This window comes from Ruditapes philippinarum, unplaced genomic scaffold, assembly GCF_026571515.1.
Source record: "Ruditapes philippinarum isolate M1 unplaced genomic scaffold, ASM2657151v2 ctg2630_1_1_1_1, whole genome shotgun sequence".
Lineage (NCBI taxonomy): Eukaryota > Metazoa > Mollusca > Bivalvia > Venerida > Veneridae > Ruditapes > Ruditapes philippinarum.
In genome coordinates, this window is record NW_026857765.1 from 154,368 (window position 1) to 173,512 (window position 19,145).

Here is a 19,145-nt window from a genome sequence, read left to right on the forward strand (position 1 = left end):
CGAACACATCTACAAGTTATATCGCCATCTTCATGTATAAATATGCTCAATCAAATCAAGCCTGCAACTTTTCCAATATGTGCCGTGTTTTTTTTTTTGTTTTGTTTTTTTGGCGTTCTCAAGTGTAACCATTTTGAACCATTTTATGGAAGGTATAATCTGTAATACTAGAAGATAAATTTGTGACAGAACTTACGTATTTCAACTTAGTGGAATGTGTCCCAAATACGGCTTGATTTTCTTCTTCTGTTTATCATATTTTCAAACCGTTTATATAATAATAGTTCTTAAAAAAAATCGCATGTCGAGATTTGGGTATTTGTGACCGCTTACATGTATATCGATAGTTTCGTTATTGTTAATTAAAAGCGTGTTTTCTGTTACATGTCTCTTAAAATCAAAGTAAATACTTTCGTACAATTTTATCACTAGAAACACATATAAATCCGACTATTTTTCAAAGCGTCCTATCACCTAAGTAATGAGATTTCTTTGGCATACCGGGGCTTCTTGTCTCTGTTATGTAACACTTCTCAAACACTCAACAGCTTAGAATCATGATCAATGCCGTAGGAACAGAATAAATAGTTTTATTTGTGTCATAGAATATTGTAAAGCAGCAGTCATACATAAGACTTTACTTCAAAACAAAACAACATTAACTTAACGTTTAGTATAAATACAATAATCTGATATATCTTTGTTTTATAAGACTAATGCGAATACGAATTCAATCTCATTTTTCAATACCACCGAATTATAAAGTGTTCGCTTAAAACAAATATATTAAAAGAAGAAAATATTGATCGTTTTACGACAAACTGTAATCGTTCGATTATAACAAAGCAGATGCCACCGCCATGTTCGCAAACATGCTACAAAAAAGGTGCGATTGAAGTGAGGAACTATGGAGGGCGTTCGTTGCCAAAATTCCAGACATGTAAAGTGTTCCTTTTGAAAACTACTTTTGAAAATGCAAACTTGTATGTCTAGCATTTTTTATTGTATTCGTGCACAGCAAATAATATGCCTCTTAATTGAAGGCACCCGCTTTTAAATTAAAAGTTTACATGTAGATCTTAACAACTGACTTAACATGAAATACAGCAATAAATTTATAAGTTCGTATCTCCCATTGCATATAATACATAAGCATGTTAGCACACTTATCATGCTTATAGATATCTAACCATATCTGAGATATATAAATGAAATGTAAAACTCGAATACAGAAAATAGAGTTTAAGAAAACGTGTTTCCAGTTGTAGAACTGCAACAGTACGTTTACACAGTAACATATTTAAAATAACAAAAGTAGATTTACAAACTTAAACGATTTTAAGTCATGCATGACGCCCCGCCCCTCTTTGAGTATTTAGAAACTTCTGTTACGGAAATGTACGGACAGGTATAAAACCCGGCGCCTCTCTCCTATTTCTCAATAAAGTGAAGGAAAACACGACGTCCCTTCTAACTTTTCTTTATATTTATAAAAAATTAAATAATTTTGGCATCAAATTAAAGATTACTCTATAAGCCTTCTATGAATGCTTCAGAATTAAAATGAATTAAACAGAAGTATTAAAATTTTTCTGTCAAAATTTATCATTTTTTCCTCTGAAATTTACTCTCTCAAATTGGTAAGAAAAACACGGCGTCCCCTCCAAACATTTTTTATTTCGTAATCAGTTTTGATAATTTTGGATTGAAATAAAAGTGTGCTTCATAAGTTTTATAATATATAATTATATAATGCCTAAAAATAAAAATGAATTAAATTAAAATGAATTAACTTTTCGTTTTTAAGTTTATCATGTTACTTTCTGTAAACCTCACTCTGAAATTCAGTAAGAATAACATGGCTTCCTACTTCCTTTTTTATTTCTTGATAAATTTTGATAATTTTAGAGTGAAGTAAAAGAATCTTTCATGAACTTTCTATGGATGCCTTAAAAATAAAAAAAAATACGTAGAAGTGTTAAAAATTTTGTTTCAAACTTGTAGTTGTTTATTTTTCTCTCTCTTAAAACCATACTCATATATTCGGCAAGAAAACCACGTCGCTCCCTTTAGATACTTTTTAAAATAATCAATGTTCAAATAGAAAATGAACATTGAATGAAAGTTAAGACCATAAGCTTTGAACAAGTATATTAAAAACGTATTTATTTATACTAAATATACCTTATTAAAGATTAAACATATGTGCTACGGATAAGTATTTTCTTGATTTCGGAAAGGAAATCTCGGTGGCCGCTTTAAAATCCATTTTTTTCAAATACTTGTTTAGTTATTGTTGAAAATGAAATTTGTGCCAATACATTTTTCAATGATACCAATACAAATATTGGATGGTGTTTAGATTATGAATACAATTACTCTCTTGAAGTTGGTCATTTTCCCCCTAAAAAATTCCAAATCGCCGATGTTTCTCAGGAAAACACCCGGTTACATAAAAGTTACTGCATAAGTTATCTTCATCATTTTGTATCAAACAAATGGTAAAATCAGCAATTTTCAAGTGTTATAGCTAGTGACAAAACGTTTGTAACAAATGTAACAAAAATATGTTAGGAAAAATGCGGCATGTTTTCCTTCAGTTTAATTTAGAAATAGGGGAGAGACGCCGTTTTGTACCTGTCCGCAATAGAAGTTCGTAAATACTCAGAGAGGGGCGGGGCGTTATGCTTGACTAATAATCGTTTAACTTTGTAAATCTACTTTTGTCATTTTAAACATGTTACTGTTTAAACGTACTCTTGTAGTTCTAAAACTGGAAACACGTTTTCTTAAACTCTATTTTCTGTATTTGAGTTTTACATTTCATTGGTATATATTTCAGATCTATAAGTGTGCAAACTTGCATATGTATTGCATGCAATGGAAGATACGAACTTGTTAATTTGTTGTCGTTTTCCATGTAAGATCAGTTGTAACGATCTATATGTAAACTTGTTTTATAAAGGCGGGAACATTCAATTAAAAGATTGAATTAAGAGGCATATTATGTGCTATGTACGGGTACAATAAAAAATGGTAGGCATACAAGTTCGCATTTTCAAAAGTGATTTTTAAAAGGAACACTTTACATGTCTGGAATTTTGGCAACGAACGCCCTCCATAAGGAACTGATATTTGGATATACAGACAGATGTTATGATCCAAAGATTAAGCTATTTTCATTTAGTCCCAGCTCGAAATAAAATCATCGTTTATGTAGGGAAAAGCAGGCATTAATTAGTTTAAAGGCACATTATGCCTAATTTCTTTGGAAACACCAATCATGAATTTAATTATGTTTGAAAATGGTTTTTAGAGAATGAAAAATGCAAGAAATGTTACCCGAAGAAAGAAGCAATATGTGTGAAATAACTTGTCACGAAACTAGAAGTAGTATTTTGACTTCCATACAAAATACTATTTCTCTGTAACTGAATTTATTGCAAAAAAGCAACAGATGAAAAATATATTGTAATTGGCCAATGAGTAACCTTTCAGAGACTATAAAAATGAACTTTTCTGCGCATTTCTGAGACATAATATACTTTTAAAAACATGAAGAAAATAAAAACAAACAACAAAAAATAACGCACTAGTTTTAAAAAATCAAGAACTTCAGAGCAAGTGAAATCCAGTGCAGAATTATTTTAATCATGCTTATTTTTAAAGTAATTGACAAATATTTAGTATTCCATCAGAAACATGTGGTGATTCCTGACATATCTTTATCAACATCTACCTCTTAGTTTTATTATTAGCTAATTAAGGTATTATCAGCCGAGCTTATACAAGTATGGGTATCAGACGTACCATTCCCGACCTCGCAAATCTTGGAAGAGTACACAGTTGTACAAATGGCGGTTCCCAGGCACATACCAAAAAGAAACAGCATATCTTGCAATAAATGGACTTTTACCTGGGTAAAATTACAAACAACCAAATGATAACAACTTTTTTTTATTATCAAAATAGCCATTTTATTTCTTATCATAATAGCAGATCAACGATACATTCTTAAAAAGAAAATATTTTATATTTATTTGTATTTTGATTAAAATGTCGATATTATTGACCCTGATAACTCAAGAGTATAAATAAGATTTTCAAGTATTTTTTTTCATATTCTGCACTGAATATTTGGAAAATGTATTTTCTTTATTACATATAATACTAGATATCATCAAGATTATAAAATAATGTTTGTTTACATATTTTTTAGAGATGACTTAATAATTTGTATAACTATCATATTTGATCTGTCATCAGTGAAATTGATATAAACCGTTATTTAATCAAAATGTTAATTCTGTTTATTTCACTTCAATTTATAATACATGTATACAGTAAAATATATTTGTGTACAGTTTTTTTGCTGTTGCGATATAAGTTATAAAAAATGATGAAAATCTATTGGATATGCACTTTTGATTCTACAAAATATAATAACATTTTAGACCATATGGATCATTTTCCAAACAAACGTAGTTATATTGCATAACATCATGTTTCTTTTTTTTTGTCTTAACAAATTCAAACTGGTGTACTTTCTTTATAAAAAAAAAACAAAAAAAAAACAAAAAAAAAACATCAATATTGTGACTGAATTGATAAAGTGTAAGCCAAAGGATATAAAACATTTATTTATTACTGAAACTTATAAAATAATCACTTATCATTTAGATGATAAAGTCAGCATTATAATACATCCGCTTATATTATTATTATTTCAAAAAGACCATGGTGTTAAAATCATTTATATTTATCTTAAATTTTATATGATGTGTAATTATTTTGTATAAATCATATATGTATTTCATTTTATTTAAATTAAAACCAAATTTTCAAATCCATTTACTGTAGATCTAAAGGATATCATTATAGTCAATATCACTATTACTTTGCGTTTTGAAAAAAATTACTGTTTCTGAAAAAAAAGTGAATTTTCAAAGGAAGTTTTTTTTTCTTTCTATATAACAAAATAACACTTCCATATATTGAAACGTTTTCTAAAGTGTATTAGCTTACAACTTCATCTGTTCTTTTGCCTATCAAAGAGCTTGCAAGGTCATCAAATTGTCTTTTGAACAACATGTTTTTATTTGGATATGGCTCATTTTCCAAATCGCCGTTCATGTTTTCATTATCTGTCGTCGCTTGTCCACTTCTTTTCCCAACTAAACTGCTTGCCAGAGTATCAAAATACCTATATCTCTTATCATACCAGTTTCGTTTAGCATTTAACAATGTTCTGAAATGTGTGTTGCCAATATTTCGTTTTCCGACAAGACCGCTAGCTAGGGTATCGAAGTATCTGTACCTTTTTCCTACCAAACCACTGGCAAGCGGATCAAAATGTCGTCCATCGTACCGTTTACCGACCAACCCACTTGCAAGAGAATCAAAATGCCTTCCGTCATATCTTTTGCCAACTAAGCCACTTGCAAGACTATCAAAATGACCTCCGTCATATCTTTTGCCCACCAAGCCACTTGCAAGACTATCAAAATGCCCTCCGTCATACCTTTTGCCGACCAAGCCACTTGCTAGACTATCAAAATGCCGTCCGTCATATCTTTTGCCGACCAAGCCACTTGCTAGACTATCAAAATGCCCTCCGTCATACCTTTTGCCGACCAAACCACTTGCAAGACTATCAAAATGCCCGCCGTCATACCTTTTTCCGACTAAGCCGCTTGCAAGACTATCAAAATGCCCTCCATCATACCTTTTTCCGACTAAGCCACTTGCAAGACTATCAAAATGACCACCATCATATCTTTTGCCAACAAGTCCACTAGCAAGAGTGTCAAAGTACCGTCCATCATATCTCTTGCCAACTAAACCACTTGCTAATTGATCAAAACTTCCATCACGATATCGTTTTCCAACTAGTCCACTTGCAAGTGGATCAAAAGTCCCACCATCATATCTTTTCCCCACTAAACTACTTGCAAGTGGATCAAAACTTTGTCCATCGTAACGTTTTCCCACCAGTCCACTTGCCAACATATCAAAGCTTTTCTTTTCGGCTTCTCCACTTGGAAAACTATCAACATTATCGTCTTCAAAAAGATGTCCATCATCATCAGGGACATTTATAATTTCCCCTTGGTCACTAATAACCGTATCACGCTCAGTCCGTTTTAATTTTCCGCCCTGTGAATCTAAATCTCCCGAAGTTTCGCATAGTGTTCCTTGTATATAACTGTTAAGAAAAAGAACATATTTTGTTAATAAAATCAATCTGATAATTTTTCAGCATTAAAAGGTATATAGCATTGCCTTAAGAATCTTTCAGTAGTCTGATGCTGGCTAATAGGCATAGTTATAAATTAGTTTGTAAATTTACACCTGTAATTTCTTTTAATTTTCTACTCGCATCATGGAGATGAATTGTCAATTAAGGTCGGTGCCCGCATTTAGTATTTCGTTATATGTCTGGTAATCGAGAAGGTATATTATGATTTAATATACTACACGTTTGTCACGTTGCATTTCTTTGGATAGTCGTGACGTTTATTTTGTTTTTTTATAATACTGCACGTTTGTAACGTCGCTTTTCATTGGATAATCGTGACGTTTATATGATTTTATAAACACGGCTTTCGATTCATGAAAAAATCTTACTTTTTTCTCTAAAAATGATGCTTGCTGTATTATAAATTAGTTATAAAGATTATTGACAGGTTATATGGCCCTATATAAACGGCTATTTGTAAATATGACCCGAGCCGCTAGATTTATGAAGAAATCTCACATTTTCTCTCTCTCTTTAAAAAATGATGCTGGTTGTATTATACATATTTCTGACATATTAAATGGCCGTATATCAACGGGCGTTTGCAATAATATAACCCTCGCCGCTCGGGTTATATTTACAAACAAAAATACCGTTTATGTAGGGCCATATAACCTGTCAAAAATCTTTATAACTAATAATATACATGCATACTCTTTACCTTTTGCTGAGCGTTTGCAGAATATATATTTAATTCTGTAAATTGTCTCAATGCGTGATACCAAAATAATTTGTATAAATTAGAAACTTTGTAAACGATATGAAAAAAGTATTATATAATTTTTCAAGAAGATATTTCAGATTTAATATTTTCTAAAGAGTCTCCGTTCAATGTGATTGTCATTATTTTATGATTGCGCTTTAATTGACTGTTGTTAAATAAATATATAATAATTCTTACCATCGATTTTAAACAACAAACAGTAACACTACCAGTTTAAGATAAACTATTTAAACACATGTATGTTTTTCCTTTCTTATAGCCTCGATTGTCCGTTTATAATTCTAAATTTATAACCAGTCCAAACGTTTACAACTAGTTATGTACTTAACTTCTATTAAGTTTTCCTTTTTTTTTAATTTGACAGAAAAATATTAAAATCAAACTTACATAACAGATATCAAAGTGACCACGAAATATACTCCATGTTTTGCCATATCACAAAAAAGTTCGAGCTCGGTTCTTCGAGTCTGAAAATAACAAAAAAGTGAAAGTACAAACTCGGGGAAATGAAATCATTTAATACAAACATGTTCTCTGGCTATTAATATATATCCCCATGACAAATTCACGATCCTGTTTGTCCACTTTACATAAAACGTGGCATTAATGCGAGAGGAATTATCTTGAAAAAATTTCATTATTCCGGAAACTTTATTTGATCAGTATTAGCTGAGGGCGACTGAATTGTTAGACGATTTCATGGTAATTGCCTTCTGAGAAAAAATGTGAATAGACTTGTGAATGGTTGTTGGTTATTTAGGTAGACTTTTGTTCCCCCGTATTGTGCAAGGACAAAACAATGTTTCATTGCAACTCGAAACACACATGCATAAAAAACTGCCGGCACTGATCAAAACTATTTCAATATTCAAGTAGGGTTGCTAAGAATAGCACTGCTTTAATTGGTCACCGGTTTTGAAATGCGTTAACAATATTTAAGTCGCCCTGGCTCCGCTGCCAAGAATCATACTCCTAAAAGTTGCTAAATTATTTAGCTTTTTTATCGTTTTAAAGTAGGATAAAACAAGACGAAGCAGATTAAATAAAAAAAGACATAAAATAAGTTTAAAATGGTTAGCAATTGAACTTCAATCAAACAACTAGATGTTGTTTGTTTTGTTTAACATATCTAAAAATGTAGATTGCTACATGTTCGTTTCCTGCTTGCATGAATTTCAATGTACTGTAAGAAGAGGAAAATATCACTTTTTCGTCAATTAATGAAATGGTTGAGTGCATCGTCAGATTATGAACAGGGAAAGAGCAAGTGTTTTTCTACAGTAATTTGTCGATAGTTCAATTCATTTAAAGCTTCTCTGTAAACCCCTAAGTCTACTTCAGTGGTTGTTAAAAGTAATTACCAGCCTATTCTTTGCTGCTAAAATAAGATTTGCTCCAATAAATATTGTTATCTGAGCCGCTCATATGGCTTTGAAATTCCTGATTTTCTGATAATGCAGATTGATTGTAAATTAAGTGCGAATATGTTCAAGCAAATGTCAGATATAAAATTATTGTAGAGTTGTGAACTTGTGCAACTGGAATAAAAATAAGATGTTATAACAAATATTTATAAAACACATGGATACATCTATCAAAGTATTGAGTCATTCATGCTGGGTTTTACAGATAAAAAAAGTCAAGACTATTAGATGATCTTAAATGTACTATATGCTGTTTTTCACAAAACAACTATGAACTTACCATTGTGGGCTTATGCTTTGTCATACTAAATGTTTACAGGTGAACTTCAAATTTTTAAACATAACTGAGCATAATACCCTTATTTCATTTTTTTATTGAAAAGTAAAGAAAGTAAATTCCAAACAATATTTATCAAAATACTATGTTTAATAAAAGCTAAATAAATTTCAATACAAGCATTTTTAATGTTTTCTTTGGATATTATATTCTTCGTGATTCTGTGATAGACATCCTTAACATTAAACAAAGTCTGCAATTTTATCCCTTGTTTTGAAAAAAAATATTAATTTATTTATTTACTTGTTTATTTATTTTAAGACAGAATCATTATTAAACGGGACAATCAAACAAATAAAACAAATTAAATGCTTCACAGCTTTTATCAGAAATGACATCCTTTCTTAGTGTCCAAAGATAAAATGTCGTAACTAAGCAATAGGTACACAGAGGATATATCTTTTTGTGTGCGAAAATGCTTTAAACAAGTATATATCTAAATCAGGAGTAAAGTATTGCAATATTTCCACGAGTACTAAGCGTGAAATGAAATGAGACTATTTTCTCGATTCGGTGATTGATATTCATGAACAGCAAACACATTTTATTCTTCTTTATACTAATTAGTAAAATAAGGGCAGTTTTCGACTTTTGTCATTGAACCGCGGAAAAAAGACACATGTAAAGTAATTGGCGTCAGACATTCAATGGCCACACAAACAAAAGTTAAACACATATGTATTTATTGCATTAGAGTAACTTTTAACAATTTATTTATAAGAAAAATAATGATATTTGAATAAAAAAAAATATGTCATTTAGGACATAAACATTCAATTAACCTTCAAGTTAATTTGCAGATTAATGGATCATAGAAAATAAAACGTTTCCAAAAGAACACACCAGGGGAGAAATACTAAGAGTGATCTGGATTTTATCACACGTGTAAAGCCCAGTTCCTCTCTGGTTAGCATCAGTATCATTATTATAGTTTTATAACGTTGTTGGATGATCATTGAACTTTTGGTGAAATTAAAGGGCATTAGTTTTGAGAATGTAACGCAATATTGATTTGTGTTTTGATGTACATTGACCGTTATCAGTCACCAGAGACATAGATAACATCTATGTCTCTGCAGTCACGTAGCATGACTTGCAGATACCTGTCATTTGTAATATACATCGATAGAGTTCAGTCTATGTTAATTAGGTATAATAAAACTAATTAAGTTATTTCATTTTAAATATCATATTAATAATATCTTATTTTGTTTTACTTTCATGATAAGGTGACGGAAAGTTTAATTTGCATTACAAGTGCGGGTCATTAGTATCTCAAATAGATAGTTTAAAGATAACTGTATAAGTTGTTAATTTTGCTATTTGCGAGTTTTGAAAATTGAAAATTATTCGCAAATAATTCATCACGCAAAAATTATTTCTTTTAAGGCAAGTTTTCTTCTTTAATTTGAAAACACGTTTTTAAATGAATAAGTTTAACTGTTCAGGTACTGGGATTAGTTTTTCTCATTGCTTGTTTGTTTAAGTTTGGTCTTAACGAATCGCAAGTGTTTTCATGAAATTATATATGTATGTGTTAAAAACATAAAAAGGTTATTCATATAACAAAAGAATGTTTCAAAATATGACAAAGAAATGTGTGATCATGTCGTCTATCAATCTAACAATGTATATTTCAAACTATTATATAAATGATAAATGTGATAAATTACTGAATAGAACGATTACAATAACGACATATTCTCAACATGTACCTGCTTAATTAAAGATATCACAAAAATGTATTAAATTCAATAAATCATGTTTTTTGCAAATATTTCCGCACGCAAAAAATCCACTTTTTGACATTTGCAAAGTTTTTGTGACGCAAAAGATATCCTCTTATACAGTATTAAGAGTACCTATTGCATATGAATGAAATATAAGTAAATAAGCTTTAAGTATAACACTGTTTTTTTGTGATTTGTGTCGCTGTTTTACATTATTCTAATGTAAAGAAGTTCAAAATCAGAATCAAAAAGGAAGTCGAAGAATACCAACAACAATTCTTTAGTTTTCTTTTGTTTATTTATGTAATAGAATAATACTGTAAGACTATCACTGAAAAATAAATTGTATAATTCTATAGAGGCACTGTTAGTCTTTGACTTTCGTTTCATGGGATATATTTTTGTAATCTAAGAGAATTGAATTACAATAATGAATTTCCAGGAACGCCGAAGGATATGTTGTGTATTAACAAAAAAGATAAAGGAATACTTTAATCTTTTTCACATTGCAAATATTAAAGGTTATGACTTTAACTTGACATCGATCACTAAACGATCAAGATGATGCTATTGAAACCATACATTTAAAGGTCATCAAACGTTATGAAAATCGCGACATTTCGTGGTGTCACATATTTGAGACAGTGCTACATTTATAAGCCGATTTGTGTATTCGGTACACGCCCAATTTTCTAGTGACTTTCTTTCAAATGTAATAATGCATACACTGGAAAGGTGTTAACAAAGACAAATCGTCATTTTTATACTCATGAACTCAATTCGTTATATTTTAAGAACGCTTTTTATGCATTTAAGCTATTCCAAATATTATAATTCGCACATACTAGAACATTTAATATTAAAATTATGAATAATAAATGAATATAAAAATAAAATATATAATAAATTAAACTTTTAAATTGCGTTATTTTATATTTATTAAGAGTCTCAGTTTCGAAAAGAAGATATACATGTAACTTCTTATTATGTTAAACATTAAAGGCAAACATTATACGTTAAGTTCATTTGCACTTGCCACGACATGCTAATAACCACCATGACGTTACCAGTGATGTTAATATCCTGCAGTATAACAACAATAAAGAAAAAAGGACAAACAATGAAATCCGAAACAATACAAAAAATAAGAACCGTATCTTATGTTGCAGAAAAACAGTTTTTTTCTAAACAATTTGTTACATTAATTATAAAGTGAAGAAGACGAAATATCCATTGAAATGAATCTTGTTTTCTGTCACATTGTGTGTAATCCAACACTTCTTTATTGATTGAATCTCATTCATTTTCATTACTTTGTTTCCGGTGCCAGACTTAAGCCAAAAGCAAAAGAATGTCGCCTGTCATTTGATCATTAACAGCACTTAGTTCAAGAAAAAGCTCCCAAAATGAGTTTCTGCAACAACGTCTCGCATTCGTTCCTAGAAATCGTATCAAATCTGAGCAGATATATTAAATCGCAAATAATTACTAAGGGAGGAAACAGATAAATCAAATAAGAACTTAAGAATTGCAAATAATTATATTTCAAGTCCATCATGCCAAAAACGTGTCAAAAATATTTAAATATGCGGAGGTAAAATGTCATTATTTAAAAGAAAAAAATGGATGAGAAATGTATTCAAGTTGAATATAATAATATAAATATCAGTACATTGTGTTGTTTTTTCCTCTACTTTATTGATAAAACGGTGTTGCTTTTTCATTACAACAAGAAAGACAATATCAATTGATAAAAGTAATGTATAAACAGGAATGAAATAAAATTCTTATGTAATTTTTGAGAATTTCAAATTGTGATCAATAAAGAAAAAGAGACAGCATCATAATGATGAATAGGTAAAGAAATTCATATTAAAGTTTTTGAAATATCATAATTTTGATTTTTGACAGCATACAAATGTATGAATAGAATAATTAGAATATAATACTGTAAGAACTTATTCCTACCTTTATAATTAAATGATTGATATTCTTATTGCAAATAAACTGACAGAGAAGTTTACATGTATATCTGATGTAAGCAAAGTTATACAATTTATTGTAATATAATTATAAATTGTGACAGGTTTCATTTGTTGTTATTATTTAATTAAAATCGTAAAAAATATTGAAAAATACAAACATAATTTCAGTAGCGTATACGGGGAAATTCTATTTTTTTTATTCAAAAGCGGTCATTAACAATGATTTAATGTAAGTATATCAGGAGTGTCATACCTTATATTTTAACTGAATAATAAAAGTCCTAAACAACATGCAAACAAATAGTTTCAAAAGCAAAAAAATAAGTAATTTATATTTGTATCAAATTTTTCCCTTTTTTCCCATTGGTTTACAAAGTATCAAAACTGTTAGAAATATTTCATAACTATTTAATACGATTGAATTAATACATTTGATTAAAGATTCTGTTAAATTTTGTTAAATTTTGATTTGTAACATAAATTTTAAATTTCAGTTACAGTTTATTTCTCCTTAACTTAATTTTGAGAATTATAAAGAATACAAAATTATCTAAAATATATTCACTTGTTCACTTGTTTCATTTGAATGCTTTATGTTTAAAAATTGATATAAGTTATTAATAACTTATGTAAGTAATCTATACTTAATACAAAAAATACGATACTTATTTATCAATAATCAACGAAATTATTTTCAATATATACTTTATTCATTTTTTGTTTAAATGCTTAAAGCATTTTTTTAAAAATATTTGAAACTTTTGTTTAAATGCTTAAAGCATTTTTTTAAAAATATTTGAAACTTTCTATCTTACCTTCAACGCAATAACTTTCCGTTAGAATTCTCTTTCCGTATTAGATTTCACTTCACCAGTCCTCGAGCTGTAATTTTCAACTCCAGTAAATTGACTCTATTCACCTCCTTTAAAAGACTTCTTGTTCAGCCCACGTGACTTCCAATATTTACACTGAGAGCTCAATCAAAATAATCAAAGACTTTTATTGCTAGGGGAATTCCAGAGTGACGGAAACGATGTTAAGGTGTTCTGTGTTCGTTAAAAATCAACTTGATCCATTGTGTACATTTGCCTTCGCGAATATTAATGAACCATATGGAATATCTCGGATATTGAAGCTTTATTGGAAAAGTATCAAAGTTATTCTGGAATTTCTTGAATATTATACTATCAGTTTCTAGTGTCACCATATCGTAAATAATATGTCATCAGTTTTTTTCGATACTCCATATTTAAAAACTCTCCAATTTCATGCGCTTCTGAAATCATGAAATAATTAGAGAGATAAGAACACGCAGAAAAAACATGATATCCTTGTATGTTCGAAGAAAAATATATATTTACGTGCCTATCGTATGATAACTAAAAAACAACAGAATAAATAAAACGTGCGACGGTATGATTTTTAATGTTTCGATTAGTTTGACAATGTGTTTGAGTTTAAACTTACTGAAATAAAATGTTTAAACATATTTATGACTTATTTTATAACATATTTAAATTGAAATGGTTTATTTGGTAAAAACAACAATTCTCAAACAAAAACAAGTGTTTGGGTTCCAAGTAAGGCATTTGTTTTCACCATTTGAGACAACAAAAGGGGGGAAGCGTAAAAAGGCGTGTATATGGGTAATATAGAACATCAATAGGTTAATAAGACAAAAAATCATGTTTTTACAAAATGTCATATTTTGTTTCTTTTTTGTTGTCAAATTCTAAAATGTGCAAGAACAACCAAAATTTAGCAGGAATCTAGCATCTTACCCATCAAATATATGAATTTATATATTTAAACAACAACTACTGATGTTCATGCTGTCTATTGACAGAAATAGCGTAAAAAGTGACTTAAAATTTCACAAATAAGTTAAAGCAAATAAAGTTTGTGATTTGTGACATTTATGAATTATATAGTTTCTTTATTTACAGTATTGCATTTATTATTGATAATTATATACAAAAGTGAGTTAGAAGTTTTTCCTACTATACACGTATAATAAAATATTAAGTTATTTATTTAAAAAAAAAATTAGTTTCCTTATTTTTATTATTTTTGAATTACCTATATATGTAGAAAGATTGCATAATCTTAATTAACTGTTCTAATAATTTACCTTATGATAAAACAGCGAATGAGCATTGGATAAACATGTCTTTTATGTCTATCTGCTTTAAAAAGAGTTACAAACAAAAAACATTGCCGCATGCCTCTAGTGTCACTCTCATTTTCAGGAAAATCTTTAATATGTATCCAAAATTAATGATATTGTGAAATGAACAAAGAAAATTATTGAAACATTGCAAACGGCATTTACTATTCTACGTACATGTGGTTTAAAAACTTTCTTAGGTTGACATCTTTTCCTAACGTCATTTGAATTAATTTGATGTCAATTCTACTTAGTCGTAATACATCTTAATATGCTTTCGTCGTAATACTTTATAACGCATCACGACTGCCATTTAACTATGTGTTGTTATCTGACGTATATTGTATCGTTTTGTTTTTCTTGTTTGAGTTTCACTTACTCAACGAGGCTGTCGTTTTCATGACTATATGCCAATGCTATACGCCGTATTTGTCAGACTAAACTAAATTCATTGTAACAGTTTAGATCTCTACTTTAAATACATTTAACTTTAATAATAATGTTAACATAATAGCTATATTTTTGTATGTTTTTGCTAATAGCTATGCAGCTTAATTTAAAGAAGCATTTATTATTTTGAACCCGGGTCTTAATATTTAGATTTCTATTTATGTTTGGCTACGAACACTTCGCCCAAGATTTTAGTAAAATGACTGGTGAACCATCTGTAAATAAGTAAACTAGATATATGTATAGCTTTTTTTCTACCAGCTCGTCACTAAATATAATGGTTCTTTTTTATTATCAACAAGATAACGTTCAATAACTACCTTAACTACCTTATATGGTTATATTCCAAGGCAAAGCATGATTCAAACTTCTAAACAACTAACAAACAAATCTCTATGGGGGATTTATTTTATAACATATTGAATCATCCTGAATTAATTTGCTTGGAACTATGAATATTTTTTAAACTAGATCAAAACCAACAATGACATTACTTTTGCTAAAAACTATTGAATCTTCCTCCTGAGTGGATCTAGTGTTTTCAAATGTTTACAGTGTTTCAAATACTTTTTTAAATAAACACTTAAATACATCCTGCAAAGTTATAAAAAATAACAGTTCTACTATAATTTGAAGTCAGGTAGGATTTGGACAAACAAGAATCAAGATCAAAGCAGCACACTTGTATTGTTATTTTATGAAATTGATATGATAATTGATTTTGCTATGACGTGTGTACTTTATTTGAAATTGATTTTAAGTACTTAAGCATTTCAAAGGCTCTTCAGCTGGAAGTTGGTGCGAATATATTTCTTCATTGTGTTAGAAACATTATTATATGACAGAAAATAGTTACAAGAACTAATTCAAAATAAGTTCGTTTTATATTATCAGACTATAAAAATACTTTTATACAAGATTTAAGAGATGAACATTTTGAGTTAAACGCCAGCTTACGAGTTTGGAGCCGGCAAGTCAAATGATTTGTTTTTAATCGTCAGGTCATATTATATCAGTCTAAATTAAACATGTTACCGACACGTATAGCATGTTGAATGACTAGACACAACAATATGATTTTCAATATGATGAAATAAATAGTTGGATAGATAAATATTTACTGAATTGAATTAATCCAGGTCGTGGAATTGTTTTATGATAATGTATTCATAACATGACATTGTAAACGTATATTTGATATGGAAATTGCTTCAATGCCTTGTTTCAGATCTTATTCAATCTCTTCTTTCAATAATGTAAATTTACATTACTGATATTTAAAAAAAAGTTAACAGATGCAGAGCTGGAAAAGATAATGTGCAATTTGTATTGACACTGATATTTGACGTATTTAATTTTGAAACTTTTGTCTTGCATTAATAAGCAATAAATACCAGAACCTGATGGTTCAGAGTCCGTAATAGATCTGTTCAAAATATGAATTGTATAACCTTTTAATGTCTACATATGTGAGTAATACAACAATTAAGCCTTATGTAAAGACATTTTTGTTTTCAAACAATACTAAAATGGGACGGATATTTATTCCAATGAAAACATTAACTGAGACGTACCAACTCATATAATATGCATAGAATGTGCTTGGCATATATTACAATTTAACAAAAGGCTTTCTAGAATATATATTCTAAAAACCTTTAAGGTAAAATTCCTGACCTCTGAAATATTTGCTTAGACTATAATTGTATATATAAAAGCAAAGTGTGTTAAAGAGTATTATCACCAATATTTTACAAAATATAGTTTCATCCATATTCTTGAAGATAAGGATATCATTTGGCCAATTTAGTACGTTCTCTTTCTGAGCAGTTTGCACTTGTGACTCTAAATTGTATAACTGGTATTATATATAACAGTTTTAATATTGCTGGAGCCAAACACCTGGTGGTAAATGCGTAAATATATATATCATCCATTGCGTACAGAAAGTCTCATTTAGCTGATTGACGTTGTTCTCTATTAACACTTCTTTGGCATTTATCTAGGCACTAATTAGACAAAAATGTAAAGACATTAAACTTTTTTTTCATATATATATATTTCATGACTAAAGATCCCGATGGCATGAGTTGGTTTTTGCAAATGCACGTATCTGTACGACAAACTATACAGTCAAATAGAAATAAAATTGAAAGTATATAGAAATTATACATTTTGTTTCTAAAATGTTATGTTACAATCTTTATTATTCGCTTTTACTGCTCATATCTTAAAAGTGATTTTAAAGTAGCTTAGATATACTACAAAAAATGAAATCATTAAGTAATATTTAACCAGATAGGGAAGTCTGACTTTTTTTACAATCTAAGTCGGGCAGAATAAACAATTGATAACAATAACCTTTATTTTTAAAGAGCTTTCCAAACACTGTTGGTAAAATTGCTACATTGTATTTACTATTGTTGAATTTTCGGATTATCGTAGTGATATTGGTTTAAACTGATAAATTGACGACGGTAAACAATCATCTAAACAACAAGAACTTGTAACAATATCATTGCTGATGATTTATTTAACTTAACAAATATATGAAAATGATTTTTATAAACCAAGTTTAGCCATTTGTTAAATCAATGATATTATATGCAATTAAACATTAACTATTTATATAGTTACATTAGATATAATGGCCGATTCCCTCGAAATAATGCACGAACGGGCGTCTGAGGTCTACCTGAAAAGTCGTCATTTCCTTGTTGGTTTGTCATGAAACTCAACTAAAATAGATGACATGTTTAAAACTTGACATCGTTTGTATACAATCACATTCTGCTACCTATCATCCATATTGTTCATGTATATACATGACTTGCTATTAACATAGTTGTAGTGACATTTTGGCAATACTAAGTTTTTTCGAGAACAAAAAGGATTTGGTGAATCGCTATCATTGAGGCTATAAGGTGAAAACTACAAATATTTGATGCGACACATTTTAACTGTAACAAATACTATATTTTATTGGCGAAAAGTTATTTTTTTCCATTTACAGATTGAAAAATAGTATCGCGTTTCTCAATATGAAAGACGAATAAAACAGATGAATAAAACAGGATGGCGTTCAATGGACTGAACTGTCATACGACCAATCAACACAAGGACCATATGGCCACCAGCAAGAAACCCAGCAGGACACAAAACAAAGACAGGACATTACAAAGCAAAAACAAAAATAAACAAAAACAAAAAAATGGACGTTTTTTTCTAAATTCTTTTCATTGTTTGAATTTACCATTTATATTAAACAAATATGAATTCAAAAAGTATAATACACTTAATATGATGCATGCTATGAAAAGTAAATACTGATGTAAAAAGTTGTTTTAACGTTGTTTCATATAGATAACACAGATGAAAACGATAGAGGCCTAATCCAATTAAGTCAAATCGTCTCAAAATAAGACACTTATAATGTTAAATATCGATGCAAAGCTAAACGAATTTGATTCAAAATACGACAATATAAGCGGAAATCAAATTCAGTCGCAATCATTGAAACAAACCAGTTCATACAATTTGTAAATGTTGGATGAGAAAGATGCTGTTATCGTACTTCTTTACAAAGACGTTCCTTTCTTTTTAATATCATTGTAGAGTTGAAATTTGTCCTCTTTTATATACAATATGTCCCGATATATTGAAATTGTGATACAAATTCGGACAGCAAATTGTATGGAATTGTATGCCATATTTTATTTTTGACGGAATTTATAGTATTTGTCTTGTGTATATTTTATTAAGAATCTGTCTAGGAATAATATTAAGTGAATCATTTTTGCAAATAAGTTATTTTATGTTCATAATCTAAAATGGATTTGAAAGTAACTTAGATATACTACAAACAAATGGAAGTTCATTAGGTAATACCTATCCAGATAAAGAGAACCGAATATATCACAACTTAAGTCAGGCAAAGTAAACAATTTGTAACAATAACCTCAATATTTAACTTTATTAAAGAGCTTTCCAAACACTGGAGTTAATGTTGCTATTTACTATTGTTGAATTT

General features: G+C 29.2%; 1 protein-coding gene across 1 annotated transcript; it reads right to left on the reverse strand.

Annotated features, from left to right (window-relative positions):
- Positions 1–4,803: 4,803 nt before the first annotated feature.
- LOC132750862 (uncharacterized) lies at positions 4,804–13,542 on the reverse strand. Its single transcript, XM_060740922.1, has 3 exons — positions 13,314–13,542; positions 7,410–7,489; positions 4,804–6,205 (listed from the first exon to the last, which is right to left on the reverse strand). Exons 2-3 carry the CDS (start codon positions 7,454–7,456, stop codon positions 5,017–5,019), a joined length of 1,236 nt encoding a protein of 411 aa, XP_060596905.1. The 5' UTR covers positions 7,457–7,489; positions 13,314–13,542; the 3' UTR covers positions 4,804–5,016.
- Positions 13,543–19,145: the final 5,603 nt, after the last annotated feature.

Excerpts from the sequence above, each read along its gene's own strand:
- LOC132750862 (XM_060740922.1), bottom strand. The coding sequence starts at position 7,456 with ATGGCAAAACATGGAGTATATTTCGTGGTCACTTTGATATCTGTTAT. Across the intron at positions 6,206-7,409 it reads GTCACTTTGATATCTGTTAT|TTATATACAAGGAACACTAT; the intron begins GTAAGTTTGATT and ends TTTTCTTAACAG.